This window comes from Hyperolius riggenbachi, chromosome 4, assembly GCF_040937935.1.
Source record: "Hyperolius riggenbachi isolate aHypRig1 chromosome 4, aHypRig1.pri, whole genome shotgun sequence".
Taxonomy (NCBI): Eukaryota; Metazoa; Chordata; class Amphibia; order Anura; family Hyperoliidae; genus Hyperolius; species Hyperolius riggenbachi.
This window is the reverse complement of record NC_090649.1, coordinates 219,568,728-219,590,966: the sequence shown is the minus strand read 5'-3', so window position 1 is coordinate 219,590,966 and position 22,239 is coordinate 219,568,728. Positions and strand designations below refer to the sequence as shown.

Here is a 22,239-nt window from a genome sequence, read left to right as displayed (position 1 = left end):
TCATTCGGAAATCAAGGTGCCAGAGTCTGGAGGAAGACTGGGGAGAGGGAAATGCCAAAATGCCTGAAGTCCAGTGTCAAGTACCCACAGCCAGGGTTGGTCTGGGGTGCCATGTCAGCTGCTGGTGTTGGTCCACTGTGTTTTATCAAGGGCAGGGTCAATGCAGCTAGCTATCAGGAGATTTTGGAGCACTTCATGCTTCCATCTGCTGAAAAGCTTTATGGAGATGAAGATTTCATTTTCCAGCACGACCTGGCACCTGCTCACAGTGCCAAAATCACTGGTAAATGCAGGGACGGATCTAGGGGGGGGCAAGCGGGTCTCTTGCCCCAGGCGCAGTTTGTTGAATTCTTAAAAAGGCGTCAAAATTTGTATGGGGAATGGCAGTTTAGGCACCAAAACCTGACCTTGCCCCAGGCGCAACTTGGGGCTACTTGGTCTAGATCCGTCCCTGGGTAAATGGTTTACTGACCATGGTATTACTGTGCTCAATTGGCCTGCCAACTCTCCTGACCTGAACACCATAGAGAATCTGTGGGATATTGTGAAGAGAAAGTTGAGAGACGCAAGACCCAACACTCTGGATGAGCTTAAAGAGAACCTGTACTGAGTAAAATTATTTAAAATAAACACATGAGGTAACTTCAAATGAACATTACATAGTTACCTTGCTATTAGTTCCTCTCAGAAGCGCACCATTTTCTTCTGACAGTGATCGCTTCGAGTTCTGACAACATTTTGTCAGAATTGAAATATATCAGTTGCTGTCAGTTATTTATCAGTTGCTGTCAGTTATAGCTGAGAGGACAACTGGTATGCCAAGTAATGTCTATGTTTTCCTGTGGCTCAAGTGGGCGATATGACAGTTTAACAGTGTGCTGACCAGAAAGCTGTTATGGGGTAATGACCATTTTCAAAATGGAGGACGGAGAATTCCCTTGATCACAGTGGACAAACAGGGCGCGGGAAAGGAGAAAGAGATTGAGGAGTAGACTACACGGGAGGTAAGTATGACCTGTGTATGGTTATTTTGACTTTTAATTTTCAGTTCAGGTTTTCTTTAACGTGTTTTGGTTCCTGGACGTAGTTTCTACGTCCAGGAACCATGCACGCTACCGCGCGCTCCCGCGGCCAATCGCGCGCGTGCACGCGCACTCCCGGCCGCGGATTCGGTAGCCAGGGAATCAATGAATCGGGCTACGGTGCCCGATCATTGATTCCTCTCCCCCGCTGAAAAAGCGACAGCTTCTCTCGGAAGCTGCGCCTTTTCTGGCCGTTCCCTTCCCGATGCGTCACTGTAAGCGTATGTTACGCTTAGAGTGACGTCATGTAAACAAACTCATGGCCGCCATCTTGTGGCCAAAAAGTAATACTACACCTGTAAACAAAAAAAATTAAAATTAACACACATTTACATTATAAATCCCCTGTTTACCTCCCACCCTCCCAAAACTACCCAAATAAAATGTTTACTATAAAAAAACAAAAAACATTACAATAAAAAAAAAAAAAACAACATGTAAATATTTACCTAAGGGTCTAAACTTTTTAAATATCAATGTAAAGATGAAATATTTCTATATTTTTTTTATTTTAAACTTGTAAATAGTGATAGATGCAAAACGGAAAAAATGCACCTTTATTTCCAAATAAAATATTGTCGCCATACATTGTGATAGGGACATAATTTTAACGGTGTAATATGCGGGACATATGGGCAAATACAATACGTGAGTTTTAATTATGGAGGCATGTATTATTTTAAAACTATAATGGCTAAAAACTGAGAAATAATGAATTTTTCCATTTTTTCCTTATTCTTCCTGTTAAAATGCATTTACAGTAAAGTGGCTCTTAGCAAAATGTACCCCCCAAAGAAAGCCTAATTGGTGGCGGAAAAAACAAGATATAGATCAGTGCATTGTGATAGGTAGTGATAAAGTTATAGGCTAATGAATGGGAGGTGAACATTTCTCACCTGAAAACGACGGAACCTGAATGGGTTAAGGCCGCTATCGAAGCATCCTGGGCCTCCATAACACCTGAGCAGTGCCACAGGCTGATTGCCTCCATGCCACGCCGCATTGAAGCAGTCATTTCTGCAAAAGGATTTCTGACCAAGTATTGAGTGCATAACTGAACATAATTATTTGAAGGTTGACTTTTTTTTTTTGTTTTAAAAACACTTTTCTTTTATTGGTCGGATGAAATATGCTAATTTTTTGAGATAGGAAATGTGGGTTTTCATGAGCTGTATGCCAAAATCATCAATATTAAAACAATAAAAGGCTTGAACTACTTCAGTTGCGTGTATTTGAATCTAAAATATATGAAAGTCTAATGTTTATCAGTACATTACAAAAAATAATGAAATTCATCACAATATGCTAATTTTTTGAGAAGATCCTGTATAGTAGCTTTTCCTATTTTTTAGTTTGCGCCGTCTCTGGTTCTCTTTAAACAATATCACTTGGTATTTCCCAGGAGCAGAATAATGGCAATGGTATAATCCCCCAACCACTAAGTATAGGTAGGCATGTGTGTCCCCAGCATTAGGTATTCCCCCTCCAGAATAGGTAGCCAGATGTGTCCCCAGTATTAGGTAGCTCCGTCTCCAGTACAGATAGGCAGTACCTCTGCCTCGGCCCGGCCCTGAATCTGGGCACTGTAAATGGGACACAGAAATGATGGGAGAGGCACCATGAAAGAGTGTTAATTAGAGTATTATTAGAATTAATAATACTGTTATGTTATGCTCCTTAGTGCATTTATGCTTTTATACATGTTCCTTAATGCATTTGTGGCTTTACATAGTAACACATCTTTTTGGTATGTTTCTTTAGGAATCAAAATGAATACTGGACAGAATTTAAATGCAGATGCAATTAATACCCGTGACCCCTGGCCAAATATAAACCAGCCAAAACCACTTGGTTTGCCAACAGGTAAATGTTTTTAGTATTGTAATTATAGTAAAAAAAATGAATACAAATTCTATTAAAAAAATCAAAACTTTTCAACAACACATTTTGCCCTAGAACAAACGAACTGCAATTTTTTATTTTTTATTAATATACATTGTTTAAATATAGGCACGTTTAATATTAAGACTATTTTACCCTTTTAGGATTCTCTGCAAGTAATGGACCTTCTAGTGGTTATGTTTCATCTTTCTACAAGCAAGAAATGGGTTCAGTAGATCCAAAGGCACGTCTAGCACCGCTCACAGACCCATTGCCCAGTAAGTCTTTCTGCAGATTGTAAGGAGGATATATATTGCATGAAATTATTTATCTACGTGTTTAATTGCTTCTTAACTGTGAGCACAATACCCACAGCACTGTGATTTACCAAATCGATGCCTAGTCTGCCACATGTCTGCCCCCCCCCCCCCCCCCATGTGTTCCTCAGCCAATTACTAGGTGTGAGAAAACTCCTGCTGCTTTCAGATGCAGAGCTTTACGGAAATGGCATATGACAGAAGCAACGACAGTATCAGGTGGCATAGGGCTGGTTAACCATCAGGATATTGTGTAGCACATGCATTATAACAGGCACGTGTTGCTATGCACACTGTGAACATTAAAACATGCATGATATTTCATAGCCCAGTCATTTTCTATGGTGGGGCACATTATCCAGCAGTGCCATTTATACTGTATGTTAGGGTATGCATTCTGTTACAATGCAGAGATGAGAATATGGCCAATGAGTTGCAGAAGCAGTGTGCTTGCATACATGAATGCAATACACTTGGTGTGAGTGAGGCCTTAGTGATGCCTCACCTTATAGCAACCTCCAGTTTGTAATAATTTATTTGCGATCACTTCAGGGTTTCTTTAAGAACATTTTGGCAACATTTAAATTCTAACATGTGCAGGAATATGACATGCACTGCAAATGAGAGATGTCGCTTTAAGATATAAAAGGTGTGTGTGTGTGTGTGTGTGTGTACACACACACACACACACACACACACACACACACACACACACACACACACACACACACACACACACACACACACACACACACACACACACACACACACACACACACACACACACACACACACACACACACACACACACACACACACACACACACACACACACACACACACACGTACGTGACTTAATCCCATTTGAAAATGGGCTCTAGGTCTGCCACCGCCGTGCTTGCACCCACCGCTGCGCCCACACGCCCGCCTCCTGGCCCATCCTGCATCATGTCCCAACGGCTGTGTCAGTGCAGTAGCACAAAAGCACTGACACAGGGACATGGGACGCAGGGACACTTGTATTTTATATGTGTATGAGTGTGTGTATATGTATATGTATGTGTATGTATATATGTATATATATATAAATATATGTATATGTGTGTATATGTATGTATGTATGTATGTATGTATGTATGTATGTGTGTGCGTGTATGTATATATATGTATGTATATATATATATATATCTATCTATCTATCTATCTATCTATCTATCTATCTATCTCTCTCTCTCTCTCTCTCTCTCTCTCTCTCTCTCTCTCTCTCTCTCTCTCTCTCTATATATATATATATATATATATATATATATATATACAGGGAGTGCAGAATTATTAGGCAAATGAGTATTTTGATCACATCATCCTCTTTATGCATGTTGTCTTACTCCAAGCTGTATAGGCTTGAAAGCCTACTACCAATTAAGCATATTAGGTGATGTGCATCTCTGTAATGAGAAGGGGTGTGGTCTTATGACATAAACACCCTATATCAGGTGTGCATAATTATTAGGCAACTTCCTTTCCTTTGGCAAAATGGGTCAAAGGAAGGACTTGACAGGCTCAGAAAAGTCAAAAATAGTGAGATATCTTGCAGAGGGATGCAGCACTCTTAAAACAGCAAAGCTTTTGAAGCGTGATCATCGAACAATCAAGCGTTTAATTCAAAATAGTCAACAGGGTCGCAAGAAGCGTGTGGAAAAACCAAGGCGCAAAATAACTGCCCATGAACTGAGAAAAGTCAAGCGTGCAGCTGCCAAGATGCCACTTGCCACCAGTTTGGCCATATTTCAGAGCTGCAACATCACTGGAGTGCCCAAAAGCACAAGGTGTGCAATACTCAGAGACATGGCCAAGGTAAGAAAGGCTGAAAGACGACCACCACTGAACAAGACACACAAGCTGAAACGTCAAGACTGGGCCAAGAAATATCTCAAGACTGATTTTTCTAAGGTTTTATGGACTGATGAAATGAGAGTGAGTCTTGGTGGGCCAGATGGATGGATTGGTAAAGGGCAGAGAGCTCCAGTCCGACTCAGACGCCAGCAAGGTGGAGGTGGAGTACTGGTTTGTGCTGGTATCATCAAAGATGAGCTTGTGGGGCCTTTTCGGGTTGAGGATGGAGTCAAGCTCAACTCCCAGTCCTACTGCCAGTTTCTGGAAGACACCTTCTTCAAGCAGTGGTACAGGAAGAAGTCTGCATCCTTCAAGAAAAACATGATTTTCATGCAGGACAATGCTCCATCACACGCGTCCAAGTACTCCACAGCGTGGCTGGCAAGTAAGGGTATAAAAGAAGAAAAACTAATGACATGGCCTCCTTGTTCACCAGATCTGAACCCCATTGAGAACCTGTGGTCCATCATAAAATGTGAGATTTACAAGGAGGGAAAACAGTACACCTCTCTGAACAGTGTCTGGGAGGCTGTGGTTGCTGCTGCATGCAATGTTGATGGTGAACAGATCAAAACACTGACAGAATCCATGGATGGCAGGCTTTTAAATGTCCTTGCAAAGAAAGGTGGCTATATTGGTCACTGATTTGTTTTTGTTTTGTTTTTGAATGTCAGAAATGTATATTTGTGAATGTTGAGATGTTATATTGGTTTCACTGGTAAAAATAAATAATTGAAATGGGTATATATTTGTTTTTTGTTAAGTTGCCTAATAATTATGCACAGTAATAGTCACCTGCAAACACAGAAATCCCCCTAAAATAGCTAAAACTAAAAACAAACTAAAAACTACATTCAAAAATATTCAACTTTGACATTAATGAGTTTTTGGGGTTAATTGAGAACATGGTTGTTGTTCAATAATAAAATTATTCCTCAAAAATACAACTTGCCTAATAATCCTGCACTCCCTGTATATATATATATATATACATATACATACACACACATACACATATATATATATATATATATATACATATATATATACATATACATATATATATATATATATATATATACATGTATATATATATATATATATATACATATATATAGATATATATATATATATATATATATATATATATATATATGTGTGTGTGTATATATATATATGTGTGTGTATGTATGTATATATGTGTGTGTATATATATATATATGTATATGTATATGTGTATATATGTGTGTGTATATATATATATGTATATGTATATGTGTATATATGTGTATATGTGTATATATCTCTCATTTCACAGGGTTATGCAAACTTAAAGGGAACCTGAAGTAAGGTATATGGAGGTTGCCATATTTACTTCCTTTTAAACAATACAAGTTGCCTGGCGATCCTCTGCCTCTAATACTTTTAGCCATAGCCCATGAACAAGCATGTGGCAGATCAACTGACAGGATTAGCTGCATGCATGTTTCTTGTGTGATTCAGACACTACTACAGACAAATAGATCAGCAGGGCTGCCAGGCAACAGGCATTGTGTAAGAGGAAATAAATATGCCAGCCTCCATATACATCTCACTTCAGGTTCCCTTTAAAGTGTCCCCGAGCCTGACCTCAGGTAACAAAAGACATACAAGAGAGAAGCCTCTGGATCCTACATAGGCTTCCCATGCCATCCTCCACTCTGCAGCGTACAGTCAAAAATGGCGTGGGGAAAAAATGGCGCAGTGATAAATCTTTTAAAACGGTATTTATAGTTTTAAGGATATGCAGTAACTTTATTTAAAACGCTATTTATCGTTGGTCTGACCCCGCCCCTCATGTCCTGCGGTGTCCCCCGGTTCCTGTCTGCCTCCCCCGCCCCCCCCTCGCACGTCCAATTTTGTCTCCCAGTGATTTCATCTCTGCCCCGGACTGGAGTGTAATGCTACAACAGTCCTACCTAAGCAGATCTTACGAACAGCTGGTGGATGTATCTGCTCGCTGCCGCTGATGACTTTCTGATGCACCAATCACGCTGGGGGCGCTGCTCCAGAACTGCCAATCACCGCTGCTCATGTCTCTGCTCCGTCTGCTAATTGGACGCGATGGTCTCGGAGGCGGGAGCATTGGGTCCAATTAGCAGACGGAGCAGAGAAATGAGCAGCGGTGATTGGCAATTCTGGAGCAGCGCCCCCAGCGTGATTGGTGCATCAGAAAGTCTTCAGCGGCAGCGAGCAGATACATCCACCAGCTGTTCGTAAGATCTGCTTAGGTAGGACTGGTGTAGCATTACACTCCAGTCCGGGGCAGAGATGAAATCACTGGGAGACAAAACTGGACGTGCGAGGGGGGGCGGGGGAGGCAGAAGACAGGAACCGGGGGACACTGCAGGACATGAGGGGCGGGGGTCAGACCAACGATAAATAGCGTTTTAAATAAAGTTACTGCATATCCTTAAAACTATAAATACCGTTTTAAAAGATTTATCACTGTGCGCCATTTTTTCCCCACGCCATATTTTCCTGACCCGCCCCATCGCAGAGCACGGATCCCCCCCCTCGGAAATTACAGACAAAGGCTTTGCTCCTCTTCAAGCACAAGAGCGGCCATAGTGGGTGCTTGTACAATACATGAATGCAGCACAGCCGTGCTCCTGCCAGAAGAGGGTCGCAGCCCGGGTATGCAGGATGGTCCCAGGACAAGGAAAGGGTAACTAAATAAACTTAGAACTTACTTTTTTATTTTTTTTAGGCCTTAAACATCTTCACTGTAAGAGCAGAGACTTCAGACCTGGGACATCAAAAAGGCATAAGCTGGCACATCCATAAAGTTATTTGTTTCATACAGTGTTTAAAAAGCCAACGTTTTGGAGCCACATAGGGCCCCTGTATCGAGGCACAAGTTTCTCTAGGCAAAGACCTGTCCGTTGCTAAATGATTAACTACATATAGTCTCATCGGGAGGTAGAGCTCCTCTTAACACTCACACTATCTGCGTGATGTGTATACGAGTGGCTGCAGCATCCTAGAGCAACTAGTGCCTTGATAAAGGGGCCCTACATGGCTCCGAAGTGTTGGCTTTTTAAACATTGCTAGTAACAATAAAGAACTTTATGAATGTGCCAGCAATATGCCATTTTAATGATCTAAAACAAGGGGCGTCATCCCCTTTTTTCAGCTGTGGCACTCCTGACAGCGTACGTTAAAAAGGGGCACTGGGGAAAAAGGGCGCGGGGTTTTAAACGATAAGCATGGATAACGTTTAAAAATATATTGTACTGTATTTCGTTTAAAATTAATGTTTTATAAAGTTATAAATCATAAAATAATGTGCATGAAATCGGCAAATGTAAAAACGTTAATCTTCCGTTTAAAAAGTGAAACGTATAATAACGTTTAAAAAAAAAATTAGTAAGTAACCCTCCCTGTACCTACCCCTAACCCCTAGACCCCCCTGTTGGTGCCTAAACCTAAGACCCCCCCCTGTTGGTGCCTAAACCTAAGACCCCCCCTGTTGGTGCCTAAACCTAAGACCCCCCTGTTGGTGCCTAAACCTAAGACCCCCTAGTGGTGCCTAAACCTAAGACCCCCCCTGGTGGTGCCTAAACCTAAGACCCCCCTGGTGGTGCCTAAACCTAAGACCCCCCTGGTGGTGCCTAAACCTAAGACCCCCCCTGGTGGTGCCTAAACCTAAGACCCCCCTGGTGGTGCCTAAACCTAAGACCCCCCTGGTGGTGCCTAAACCTAAGACCCCCCTGGTGGTGCCTAAACCTAAGACCCTCCTTAGTGATCACTGTATTGTGTGTAGATTAATGTTTTAGAAACAGTAAGGGATAAAATATATTACAATTTACGTTACGTACTGATCGCTTTGTTTAGTGAATAATAATGTTTTACAAACACTAAGGGATAACATTTAAAATAATGTTTTATTGAAATAGGAAACGTAAATCATCACAAGCAGTTATAAAACATGAAAAATCTTCGGGCGCCGTTGGAAAACGTTATTATTCTCGGGCGCCCTTTTTTCCTGTTCGGCGCCCAGTAAACGATAATTATTATGGGAGTGAATGGCGGCGCCCGATTTGTCCACTAGCCACCTGCGCCCTTTTTTACTGTTTCCCTCCTGACATTCACCAAGGTTGAATCCTATTGTGAGTGTGAGACCAAAACAAAAACATAGATGATTTCCTCAGACTTGGGTACTGATAAACAGACCTTGTTGTTCATTGTGGAGGTAGCCTCACTACAAGACCAGGGCTGATGCACTGTGGAAGGGACCGCTTTTGCAGCGGTCACAGCCGCGACCGGGCCCATGCAAAATGCTGTATTTTATTGCACCATAGTTACAAAACCAACACCGCGTAACTCCACCCACTGATGTAACTCCACCCCACCTGTCTCTGAATAGGTGCAAAGTGCTGATTTGAAAAGGAAGGGGGGGGGGGGGGTTGATTCAAAAGCTCCAGTGTGCATTCAGTGCGAAAGGACTTTAAAGAGAACCTGCACTGAAAATAAAAAGTCAAAACAACCATACACAGGTCATACTTGCCTCCAGTGTAGTCTACTCCTCAATCTCTTTCTCTTCTCCTGCGTCCCATTTGTTCACTGTGAAGGATGGAATTCACCGTCCTCCTCCATTTTAAAAATGGCCATTACCCCATAACAGCTTTCTGGTCAGCACACTGTTAAACTGTAATCTCACCCGCTTGAGCCATAGGAAAACATGGACATTACCTTGCACATTCAGTTGTAACTGACAGCAACTGGTATATTTCAGTTCTGACAAAATATTGTCAGAACTGGAAGGGATCACTGTAAAAAGAAAATGGTGAGCTTCTGAGAGGAACTGACAGTGAGGTTAGTATGTATTATTCATTTGCAGCTACGTCATGTGTTTATTTTAAATAATTTTACTCACTTCAGGTTCCTTTTAACTGCAACAGATGCGAGTGGTGTGTGTATACAGAGGGCTGCAACAGATGTGAGTAGTGTGTATATACAGAGGGCTGCAACAGATGTGAGTAGTGTGTGTACACAGAGGGCTGCAACAGATGTGAGTAGTGTGTGTACACAGAGGGCTGCAACAGATGTGAGTAGTGTGTGTATACAGAGGGCTGAGTAGTGTGTGTATACAGAGGTCTGCAACAGATGTGAGTAGTGTGTGTGTATACAGAGGGCTGCAACAGATGTGAGTAGTGTGTGTGTATACAGAGGGCTGCAACAGATGTGAGTAGTGTGTGTGTATACAGAGGGCTGCAACAGATGTGAGTAGTGTGTGTGTATACAGAGGTCTGCAACAGATGTGAGTAGTGTGTGTGTATACAGAGGGCTGCAACAGATGTGAGTAGTGTGTGTGTATACAGAGGGCTGCAACAGATGTGAGTAGTGTGTGTGTATACAGAGGGCTGCAACAGATGTGAGTAGTGTGTGTGTATACAGAGGGCTGCAACAGATGTGAGTAGTGTGTGTGTATACAGAGGGCTGCAACAGATGTGAGTAGTGTGTGTGTATACAGAGGGCTGCAACAGATGTGAGTAGTGTGTGTGTATACAGAGGGCTGCAACAGATGTGAGTAGTGTGTGTATACAGAGGGATGCAACAGATGTGAGTAGTGTGTGTGTATACAGAGGGCTGCAACAGATGTGAGTAGTGTGTGTGTATACAAAGGGCTGCAACAGATGTGAGTAGTGTGTGTGTATACAGAGGGCTGCAACAGATGTGAGTAGTGTGTGTGTATACAGAGGGCTGCAACAGATGTGAGTAGTGTGTGTATACAGAGGGCTGCAACAGATGTGAGTAGTGTGTGTGTATACAGAGGGCTGCAACAGATGTGAGTAGTGTGTGTGTGTATACAGAGGGCTCAAGTCCAAATTCCATTTCGGAGCCCCGAGGTCTGTAGCTATGCTACTGTGCTGATGCTTCCATTAGAGCAAACTGGGCAATTGCTTAGACCCTAAAAACAATAATATTGAGGAACGCTGAAGATAAAAATTGTGAACACTTTATTTCGTTTTATACTGTAATACAGATTGATTTAAAAAGATTATAAAATCTCCTCTTATGTTGTCATCTATGCACATGCTTTGCACCAACATGCACACACTACTTACACACTCTTCAGAGCGTTCTGGTGTCCCCTATAAAAAATGAATGAAAAAAGTGTGCACCAATAAAAAAAAACATTATAAAAAAAAAAAAAAAAAGCCGCAAAAATACACTTTTATAATCTTTTTAATCAATCTGTATTACAGTATAAAACAAAATAAAGTGTTCACAATTTTTATCTCCAGCGCTCCTCAATATTATTGTTTTTAGTACTCAGCTTTGGGTGGGTAGGGGGCAGTCCCACCTATAGAGGTAGCAGCAGGACAATTAGTAGCTGCGCCTATTAGCTCCTCTCACTATCATGATCGCTTATACCAGTGGTTCCCAACCGGTGTGCTGCGTAATATGTCAGCGCCATATAAATACTTTATACTGAATATCTTGCAAATGTCTGAACCATTTATTTATGAACTTTAAATGCAGAATGCAGAGGTAATATATCGGTGGGTAGTACAAATACAGATCAAGAAAATGATGTTTGCCTGAAACCTTGAAATATACAGCAAAGGCCAGGCTCCAGACTGGTTGGATGATTTTGCACTCCCACCACCAGGGCTGTATTTAGGGTTTGGGCTCCCCTAGGCACCACAAACCAATGACGCCCCCCCCCCCTCCCCCAGGAGGCAAAAAACGGATATGGCTACAGAATGCAGTGGGCGTGTCCATAACACAGTGGGTGTGACCAATTAAAATTTCCTAGTAAGAGTGCCACCCAAAGTTGGTGGAGCCGTGTTTTCTCCCAGGATATGAGTAAAGTGACCCTAAAAAAGCAAGTAGGAAATGTCCCCCCCCAAAAAAAAACCCCCAAAAAACAAACACACATTAGCCAGTGTTCTCTCGCACAAAATAGTGGTAGGTATTACATTGTGAACTCCTCTGAGAAAAGTCAGTAACATGACTATGTATTCTGTAAAGTGCTGCAGAAGATGCCAGTGCTATATAAATACATAATAATAATAATAATAATATGGTAGGACATTAGATTATGGCAGGATTAGATTGTGACTGAGCGCCTCAGAGGACAGTCAGTGACATGACTACGTACTCTGTGAAGTACTGCTGAAGATGGCAGTACAATATAGTACAGTAGTATGGCAGCATGGTGGCGTAGTGATTAGCGCTCTCGCCTTGCAGCACTGGGTTCCCGGTTCGAATCTCAGCCAGGTCAACATCTGCAAGGAGTTTGTATGTTCTTCCCGTGTCTGTGTGGGTTTCCTTCAGGCACTCCGGTTTCCTCCCACATCCCAATAACCTACGATACAGATACGTTTATTGGCTTCCCCCTAAAAATTGGCCCAAGACTACGATTTATACATACACATATGACTATGGTAGGGATCAGATTGTGAGCCCCTCTGAGGGACAGTTAGAGACAAGACAATAAATACTCTGTACAGCGCTGCGTAATATGTTGGCGCCATATAAATAAATAACATAAGTACAGTAAAATAATCGCAACATTGGCAGCATTTCAGCAGAAAATAATCGCAACGTGGGCATCATTTCACCATAAAATAATCGCAACATAGGCATCATTTCACCATAAAATAATCGTACAGTGGGCAGCATTTCAGCAGAAAATAATCACAATGTGTGCAGCATTTCAGCAGAAATTGATCGCAATGTGGGCATCATTTCACCATAAACAATCGCAATGTGTGCAGCATTTCACCAGAAAATAAATCACACAGTGGGCAGCATAACACCATAAAATTATCGCAATGTGTGCAGCATTTCAGTAGAAATGATTCGCAATATGGGCATCATTTCACCATAAAATAATCGCAACAAGGGCAGCATTTCAGCAGAAAATAATAGGTATCCCCCAGTTTACGTAGTAGGTCTATAGGTGTCCCCCAGTTTAGGTAGTAGGTGTATAGGTATCCCCCCAGTTAGGTAGTAGGTATATAGGTGTCCCCAGTTAGGTAGTAGGTATATAGGTGTCCCCCCAGTTAGGTAGTTGGTATATAGGTGTCCCCCCAGTTAGGTAGTAGGTATATAGGTGTCCCCCCCCCCCCCGTTAGGTAGTTGGTGTATAGCTGTCCCCCCAGTTAGGTAGTAGGTATATAGGTGTCCCCCTAGTTAGGTAGTAGTTATATAGGTGTCCCCAGTTAAGTAGTAGGTATATAGGTGTCCCCAGTTAGGTAGTAGGTATATAGGTGTCCCCCAGTTATGTAATAGGTGTATAGGTGTCCCCCCAGTTAGGTAGTAGGTATATAGGTGTCCCCAGTTAAGTAGTAGGTATATAGGTGTCCCCAGTTAGGTAGTAGGTATATAGGTGTCCCCCAGTTATGTAGTAGGTATATAGGTGTCCCCCCAGTTATGTAGTAGGTATATAGGTGTCCCCCCAGTTAGGTAGTAGGCATATAGGTGTCCCCCAGTTAGGTAGTAGGTATATAGGTGTCCCCCCAGTTAGGTAGTAGGTATATAGGTGTACCCCCAGTTAGGTAGTAGGTATATAGGTATCCCCCCAGTTAGGTAGTAGGTATATAGGTGTCCCCCCAGTTAGGTAGTAGGTATATAGGTGTCCCCCCCAGTTAGGTAGTAGGCATATAGGTGTCCTCCCAGTTAGGTAGTAGGCATATAGGTGTCCCCCCAGTTAGGTAGTAGGTATATAGGTGTCCCCCCCCCCCCCAGTTAGGTAGTAGGCATATAGGTGTCCCCCCAGTTAGGTAGTAGGCATATAGGTGTCCCCCCAGTTAGGTAGTAGGTATATAGGTGTCCCCCCCAGTTAGGTAGTAGGTATATAGGTGTCCCCCCAGTTAGGTAGTAGGTATATAGGTGTCCCCCCAGTTTAGGTAGTAGGTATATAGTTGTCCCCCAGTTTAGGTAGTAGGTATACAGGTGTCCCCCAGTTTAGGTAGTAGGCATATAGGTGTCCCCCCAGTTAGGTAGTAGGTATATAGGTGTCCCCCCCAGTTAGGTAGTAGGTATATAGGTGTCTCCAGTTAGGTAGTAGGTATATAGGTGTCCCCCCAGTTAGGTAGTAGGTATATAGGTGTACCCCCAGTTAGGTAGTAGGTATATAGGTATCCCCCCAGTTAGGTAGTAGGTATATAGGTGTCCCCCCAGTTAGGTAGTAGGTATATAGGTGTCCCCAGTTAGGTAGTAGGTATATAGGTGTCCCCCCAGTTAGGTAGTAGGTATATAGGTGTCCCCCCAGTTAGGTAGTTGGTATATAGGTGTCCCCAGTTAAGTAGTAGGTATATAGGTGTCCCCAGTTAGGTAGTAGGTATATAGGTGTCCCCCCAGTTAGGTAGTAGGTATATAGGTGTCCCCCCAGTTAGGTAGTAGGTATATAGGTGTCCCCCCAGTTTAGGTAGTAGGTATATAGTTGTCCCCCAGTTTAGGTAGTAGGTATACAGGTGTCCCCCAGTTTAGGTAGTAGGTATATAGGTGTCCCCCAGTTTAGGTAGTAGGTATATAGGTGTCCCGCAGTTTGGGAAGTAGGTATATAGGTGTCCCCCAGTTTAGGTATTCTGGAAGCGGGAGCGGGCACACACAGCAGCGGGGAAGGGGGGACGTTCCCTTCCCCCCTCACCTGGGGCTCCCGCTCCCCCTTCCAAGCTTGCCCCCTCAGTCAGTCAGTGCAGAGTGGCAGCGAGCCGGCCGGCGAACACACTTACCACATTCAGGCGATGTTCTCTGCATGAGTTTAGGCTCACGTCCCTGGCTGCTACCACTCTGCTGGAGGGGGGGAGCGAGTTCCCCTCCATATGTGTGTGTGCGCTCTCCGAACCCCCCCCCCCCCCCCCCCCAAAAAAAAATCCTAATAAAAATTTTTAAATAAAAAAATAAAATAATAATAAAAAATTACATGGGCAATAGGTGCCCTCCCCCCCCCCCCAGAGGGCCCGCCGATGGCACCGGCCCACGGGTTCCTTTTAAGAGATACGGCCCTGCCCACCACATATGTTAATATGTTCCTTGTGATTTGTCACATTTCCATCACACTTCTGAAATCTCTGGGGAAAATTGATGTAACAAGGTTGGGTAATGATACCATCCTTGTTAAAGGACTGCTGAAGCGAGAGGTATATGGAAGCTGCCATATTTATTTCCTTTTAAGCAATACCAGTTACCTGGCTATCCTGCTGATCCTCTTCCTCTAATACTTTGCAGATCAGGTGTTTCTGACATTATTGTTAAATCTGACAAGATTAGCTGCAGGCTTGTTTATGGCGTGATTCAGACGTTTTTGCAGCCAAACAGACCAGCAGGGCTGCCAGGATTAAAAGAAAATACATATGGCAGCCTACATATTCTTCTCACGTCAGTTGTCCTTTAAGATTTAGTTACGATCCTGGCTACACAAGCTAGAAAGAGTTTGCATGTTAATGTGCAAATTTTCTCCCAGGACTCCATATTGATGGATGATTTGCAAATACTAATCCCCTTCTGAGATCAGAAGCGTTGTAGCTCCACTTGTTAGGGAGGGTAATAGCACTTGATAAACCATGAAAATTGTATGTTGCAAAGGTTCCGTGGCTGTACATAATAGTTTGATATCTGTAAGGCAGTGTGTGATAGTCTCCCTTGGTACTTGGGCGTTATATTTGAGCTTTATCAAGGCTACTAAGATGTTTTTTGAAGATCCAGGTCAATTTAGGGGTTTGTTTAGTTGCGGCATCATTGGGGGATGTGTTGGTAGGCCATCTCTGCCTATATGTTTAAGTTGCGGCCAGGATGATCTTAAAGGAATACTGTAAGGAGAAAAAGAGTTGAACTTACCTGGGGCTTGTAATGGTCCCCTGCAGACGTCCTGTGCCCACGCAGCCACTCACCGATCCTCCAGTTCTCTTCTAGAGTTTCCGACTTAAAAGTCGGAAAAGCACTGCACCTGCGCAGTCGTGTCCTAGCTTCTGCTGACGTCACCAGGAGTGCATTGCACAGGCCCAGTGTGGTCTACGCCTGCGCAGTAAGCTCCTGGTGACGTCAGTGGGAGAAAGGACATCGCCGCGCAGGCTCAGTGGTTTTCCGACTTTAAAATCGGAAATTCCAGAATTGGACCGGAGGCAGGGACTGGAGCATCAGTGACTGGATGCGCGGGCACAGGACGTCTGCGGGGGACCCAATAGAAGCCCCGGGTAAGTTCAACTCTTTTTTTTTTCCCGACCCCTCTACAGTACTCCTTAAAGAGATGTAAAATATTTGTGCCTTGTAAACCCACCGGGAATGCAGGACTATCTAAAAATGGTGTCGAGAGACTCGGTAAAGTGGTTAAGGCATATTTCCTGTAATGTCTATCCCAATAGTGTAAAACTCTGTATTCTTGAACAAGAAAAATACAACATTTATTCAAATTATATCCAGGCAATCTACAAATCATTGTGCAGCAGGACAGAACCTTCAGCAAGAAAAGAAAAATTGTATCCCTCTCTTTTTGTCTATAGCAGTTCTGTAAAATAATATTCATGAAGATTCTGGATATGTACATGGAATGGGATGAAAAAGCAGAACATTTCACAAAATATCTGACATACAGAGACCTGGTATTTGGCAGTTCAGTTGATGGCACTCCTCACACATTACAGTCTTCTGGCAGTTCAGAAGCAGCAGTAACACTCTAATTAATTGTACTATGAAGGCTAACTAGGGCTTATGTTTGGGATAGGGCTTATATTTGGAGCATCTGGAAAAATACAGAAAAGGTCACACCAGGGCTTATTTACAAGGTAGGGGAACGCGGTAAGATGCAGATTACATCCCTATATACATTGTACAAAAGCTTGGTATTAAAACTCCATCCAGATTATCACTGTTTGTCCGTGCTAAGGAACATTTTACAGAATTTTTATTTCTGTCATAAGAGACACAATAGACACACATCACTATGCATTTCCTTTAATGCATTATGCATAATGTGCAAAAAATACAGTGTGTATATATATATATATATATACACACACACACACACACACACACACACACACACACACACACACGGGTGCGAAAGTTTGGGCAACCTTGTCAATCGTCATGATTTTACTGTATAAATCGTTGGTTGTTACGATAAAAAATGTCAGTTAAATATATCATATAGGCCACTCACAGAGTGGTATTTGAGACATGAACTGAAGTTTATTGGATTTACAGAAAGTGTGCGATAATTATTTAAATAAAATTTGACAGGTGCATAAATTTGGGCACTGTGGTCATTATATTGCTTCCAAAACCTTTAGAACTAATTATTGGAACTCAAATTGGCTTGGTAAGCTCAGTGACCCTTGACCTACATACACAGGTGAATCCAATTATGAGAAAGACTATTTAAGGGGGTCAGTTTTAAGTTTCCCTCCTCTTTAAATGTTCTCTGAAGAGTAGCAACATGGGGGTCTCAAAATAACTTTCAAATTACCTGAAGACAAAGATTGTTCACCAGCATGGTTTAGGGGAAGGATACAGAAAGCTGTCTCGGAGATTTCAGCTGTTTGTTTCCACAGTTGGGGACATATTGAGGAAATGGAAGACCACAGGCTCAGTTCAAGTTAAGGCTCGAAGTGGCAGACCAAGAAAAATCTCAGATAAACAGAAGTGACGAATGGTGAGAACAGTCAGAGACAAGCCACAGACCAGCACCAAAGGCCTACAACGTCATCTTGCTGCAGATGGAGTCACTTTGCATCGTTCAACCATTGGCGCACTTTACACAAGGAGATGCTGTATGCGAGAGTGATGCAGAGGAAGCTTTTTGACCCCCCCCCCCCCCTCACAGCACAAACAGAGCCGCTTGAGGTATTCTAGAGCACATTTGGACTAGCCAGCTTCATTTTGGAATAAGGTGCTGTGGACTGATAAAAATACAATTGAGTTATTGGGGCGTTATGCATGGAGGAAAAACACAGCATTACAAGAAAAACACCTGCTACCTACAGTAAAATATGGTAGTGGTTCAATCATGCTGTGGGGCTGTGTGGCCAGTGCAGGGACTGGGAATCTTGCCAAAGTTGAGGGACGCATGGATTCCACTCAGAATCAGCAGCTTCTGGAGACCAATGTCCAGGAATCAGTGGCAAAGCTGAAGCTGCGCCGGGGCTGGATCTTTAAACAAGACAACAACTCTAAACACTGCTCAAAATCCACTAAGGCATTCATGCAGAGAAACAAGTACAACATTCTGGAATGGCCATCTTAGTCCCCAGACCTGAATATAATTGAAAATCTGTGGTGTGAGTTAAAGAGAGCTGTCCATACGCAGAAGCCATCAAACCTGAGATGTTTTATAAAGAGGAATGATCCAAAATACCTTCAACCAGAATCCAGACTCTCAGTGGAACCTACAGGAAGCATTTAGAGGCTGTAATTTCTGCAAAAGGAGGATCTACTAAATATTGATTTCATTTATTTTTTGTGGTGCCCAAATGTATGCACCTGACTAATTTTGTTTAAACAATTATTGCACACTTTCTGTAAATCCAATAAACTTCATTCCACTTCTCAAATATCACTGTGACATTTTTTATTGAAACAACCAATAATTTATACAGGAAAATCATGATGATTAACAAGGTTGCCCAAACTTTCGCACCCCACTGTATGTATGTATGTATGTGTGCATAATACCCTTAAAGTACTCCTGACCTGGTACGTAGTCCTCATACTTTTAAAATGTTTTATTACTGGTGCTGTGTGACTAGCACACAGCACCATCATCCCACGTCCAGCAGTATATCATAAGGGGAACTATAACGGCAGGTGGAGGGGGATGAATTATAAATGAGCAGAGGGGAGGAAGAACTGACACTTCCTCCCCGCACATAATCGACGTTCTGCCTCAGTCGAAGATTATGAGCAGAATGGGGACTGCAGAAGGCACAGGAGGGGGGAGGGTGGTGCTGTGTGCTAGTCACATCACCAGTAATTAAACAATATTAAAGTAGGAGGGGAGAGAGAGAACCAGGTCAGAAGTACTTTAACTATGCCTACACAAAACTGCGTGACGCAGTAGCAAACCGTTTATGCAGTCAGATCAACCATACAAAAATAAAGCGTTTGGTGCTCAAAACTGTGTTTAAAATGGCATATTTATTAAAGATTATTCAAGTTTACAGTGTATACTGTGGAGGGTAACTCCGGGTCTCCAAAAGTGTGAATCAAGAGGACCTCAACATCCTCATTAGCCCAACTAGATGGACCGGTCCCAGTCAGCACACACACAAAACACATGCATACCTGCTGGTCAGCATTAGGTCTCAGCTGATTGGCAAGATGCTGCGTGACAGTGTGTGAACATATGACCAGTTGACAAACACAGATCCAACCACTCCTTCCTTTCCCGGATATGTAGCTGATCCCTTCTTAGGCATCCAGAGATGTGGCGTGTCTATAAAACAAAAGTACTTTGGGCGCTCCTCAGTTGTACAACATTCAATCCCCAGATATTTAATTGCCACAGATGCACTTAGGTGGATCGCTCTACAGACTAGGGGTACCGATCCCCTTAACTTAAAGGGAACCTGTACTGAGTAAAATTTATTTAAAATAAACACATGAGTTAACTTCAAATGAACATTACATAGTTACCTTGCCATCAATTCCTCTCAGAAGCGCACCATTTTCTTCTGACAATGATCCCTTCCAGTTCTGACAACATTTTGTCAGAACTGAAATATATCAGTTGCTGTCAGTTGTTTATCAGTTGTATCCACTTGAGGGGAAGGAAAAAGGAATAATCCCCGCACTCCAACGATCACTAGAAGACCACATGTATAGTGCAAGCTGTTTTCTCACTGTGCCTCCACAGAACAAACATCAACTTGGTCACTCTTTAGAGAAGAAGCGTGGGCACCAGTGCGCTTCAATCAGCATTTATTGCACATTCATGAGTAAAACAATGTAGCAGCATAAGAAATGGAAACACCATCAAATTACATCACCCGTCCAGATGTCGCCCCACACACAGAGCCCGTCCTCCCGACAATTGTTTCGCACCTGCCGGTGCTTGCTCACGGGATTTAGCTCAGTGGCGTTATGATTCCAAATATCATATCGCCACTGAGCTAAATCCCGTGAGCAAGCACCGGCAGGTGCGAAACAATTGTCGGGAGGACGGGCTCTGTGTGTGGGGCGACATCTGGACGGGTGATGTAATTTGATGGTGTTTCCATTTCTTATGCTGCTACATTGTTTTACTCATGAATGTGCAATAAATGCTGATTGAAGCGCACTGGTGCCCACGCTTCTTCTCTAAAGAGTGACCAAGTTGTTTATCAGTTGTTGTCAGTTATAGCTGAGAGGACAACTGCTGTGCCAAGTAATGTCTATGTTTCTTTATGGCTCAAGTGGGCGATGTTACAGTTTAACAGTGTGCTGACCAGAAAGCTGTTATGGGGTAATGGCCATATTCAAAATGGAGGACAGAGAATTCTTTTGATCACAGTGGACAAACAGGACACGGGAAAGGAGAAAGAGATTGAGGAGTAGACTACATGGGAGGTAAGTATGACTTGTGTATGTTTATTTTGCCTTTTAATTTTCAGTTCAGGTTTTCTTTAACTAAATTGGAATGTCCATACAGCGCTCATAACGCACAGTCTAAAAAAGTTATTTTCCACATGAAGTTCCACTGTTTATAAATCTTCAATCTCTAGAACCAAATGGGTACTCTCACCAACGTTCAAAGGTTGATTTGTCACAGATCAGCTATACTGGCATCTCAGGTGAATTCCACTCCTGTAGATCTCCTTACAGGACCACGACCATGCTTGCACTTGTTCCTCAGAAAAAAGAAATGATATAACATAGCGTAATACTGCAACCCACTCAGAACCACTAAAATTTCATGCGTGCAAAAGTGAGTGCACCCCCGCCACAATAAGTGCACCCCACTCCTCGCACCCGTGCTCCAAGCTTCACTGATCACAGTAGAAGGAATACATGCTCACCAGATCGATATGCTGATCTAATATGGACCAGCAGCTCTCACATGTATGTCTCCACTCGAACCTTGCTCCTGAACAGCACTCGTCTCTCCTCAGCTTGTTCCTCAGGAAAGAGAAAGTGCAATCCTCATAGCGTAGAACAGTATCACACTCCAACAATGTATTAAAGAGAACCCGAGGTGGGATTTAATTATGTTACTGGGGCACAGAGGCTGGTTGCGCACACTAAGACCAGCCTCCGTTGCCCCATGGTGTGCCTCCATGTCCCCCCTGCGCACCGCTATACCCCCGCAGTGCTGGCGACACGCAGCGTGTCGCCAGCACAATGTTTACCTAAGCGCTGTCTATCAGCGCCGCTCCCCCGCCTCCTCCGCATCGGCGCTACCTGCCCGTGTCCCTTCCCTCCCGCTGATAGGAGGGAAGTGACGCGGGCGGGTAGCACAGATGCGTAGGAGGCGGGGGAGCGGCGCTGACTGACAGCGCATAGGTAAACATTGTGCTGGCGACGCGCTGCATGTCGCCAGCACTGCGGGGGCATAGCGGCGCGCAGGGGGGACATGGAGGCACACCATGGGGCAACGGAGGCTGGTCTTAGTGTGCACAACCAGCCTCTGTGCCCCAGTAACATAATTAAATCCCACCTCGGGTTCTCTTTAACTCTATTTGTGCGAAAATAAGTGCACCCTCTCAAGTGAGCGCACCCCACACTCTGTGCTCGTGCTCTGGCCTCCACCACCTAGTAATAGAAAGCCTGCATGCTCACCAGATGGATCTGCTGACCTTGCCCAGACCAGTAAACGAGCTCTTAGGATGTCGGAGAAATTGGTCTTTGTAACAATCTTAATTGAACCTGTAGGACTGACACATAGCTTGCATAGAGTAACTCTGTTTTTATTGTTCAATAAAAGGTTAAAATTCCACTCACATTTAGTAAAACCATATGCGCATATAAAAATTCCCAGGACGTCCTCACCGCTGATCTCATAGGCCTGGTGCACACCAAAAACCGCTAGCAGATCCGCAAAATGCTAGCAGATTTTGAAACGCTTTTTCTTATTTTTCTGCAGCGTTTCAGCTAGC

At 43.2% G+C, this 22,239-nt stretch overlaps 1 protein-coding gene across 1 annotated transcript in view; it reads left to right on the top strand.

The window, feature by feature from the left end:
- LOC137570658 (serine/threonine-protein kinase ICK-like) overlaps positions 1 to 22,239 on the top strand; it is a 97,839-nt gene that overhangs the window by 53,911 nt on the left and 21,689 nt on the right. Inside the window, exons 4-5 of the mRNA XM_068279362.1 lie at positions 2,844 to 2,945; positions 3,128 to 3,241. Coding sequence (XP_068135463.1) covers positions 2,844 to 2,945; positions 3,128 to 3,241 — 216 coding nt within the window. The remainder of the gene's footprint in view (positions 1 to 2,843; positions 2,946 to 3,127; positions 3,242 to 22,239) is intronic.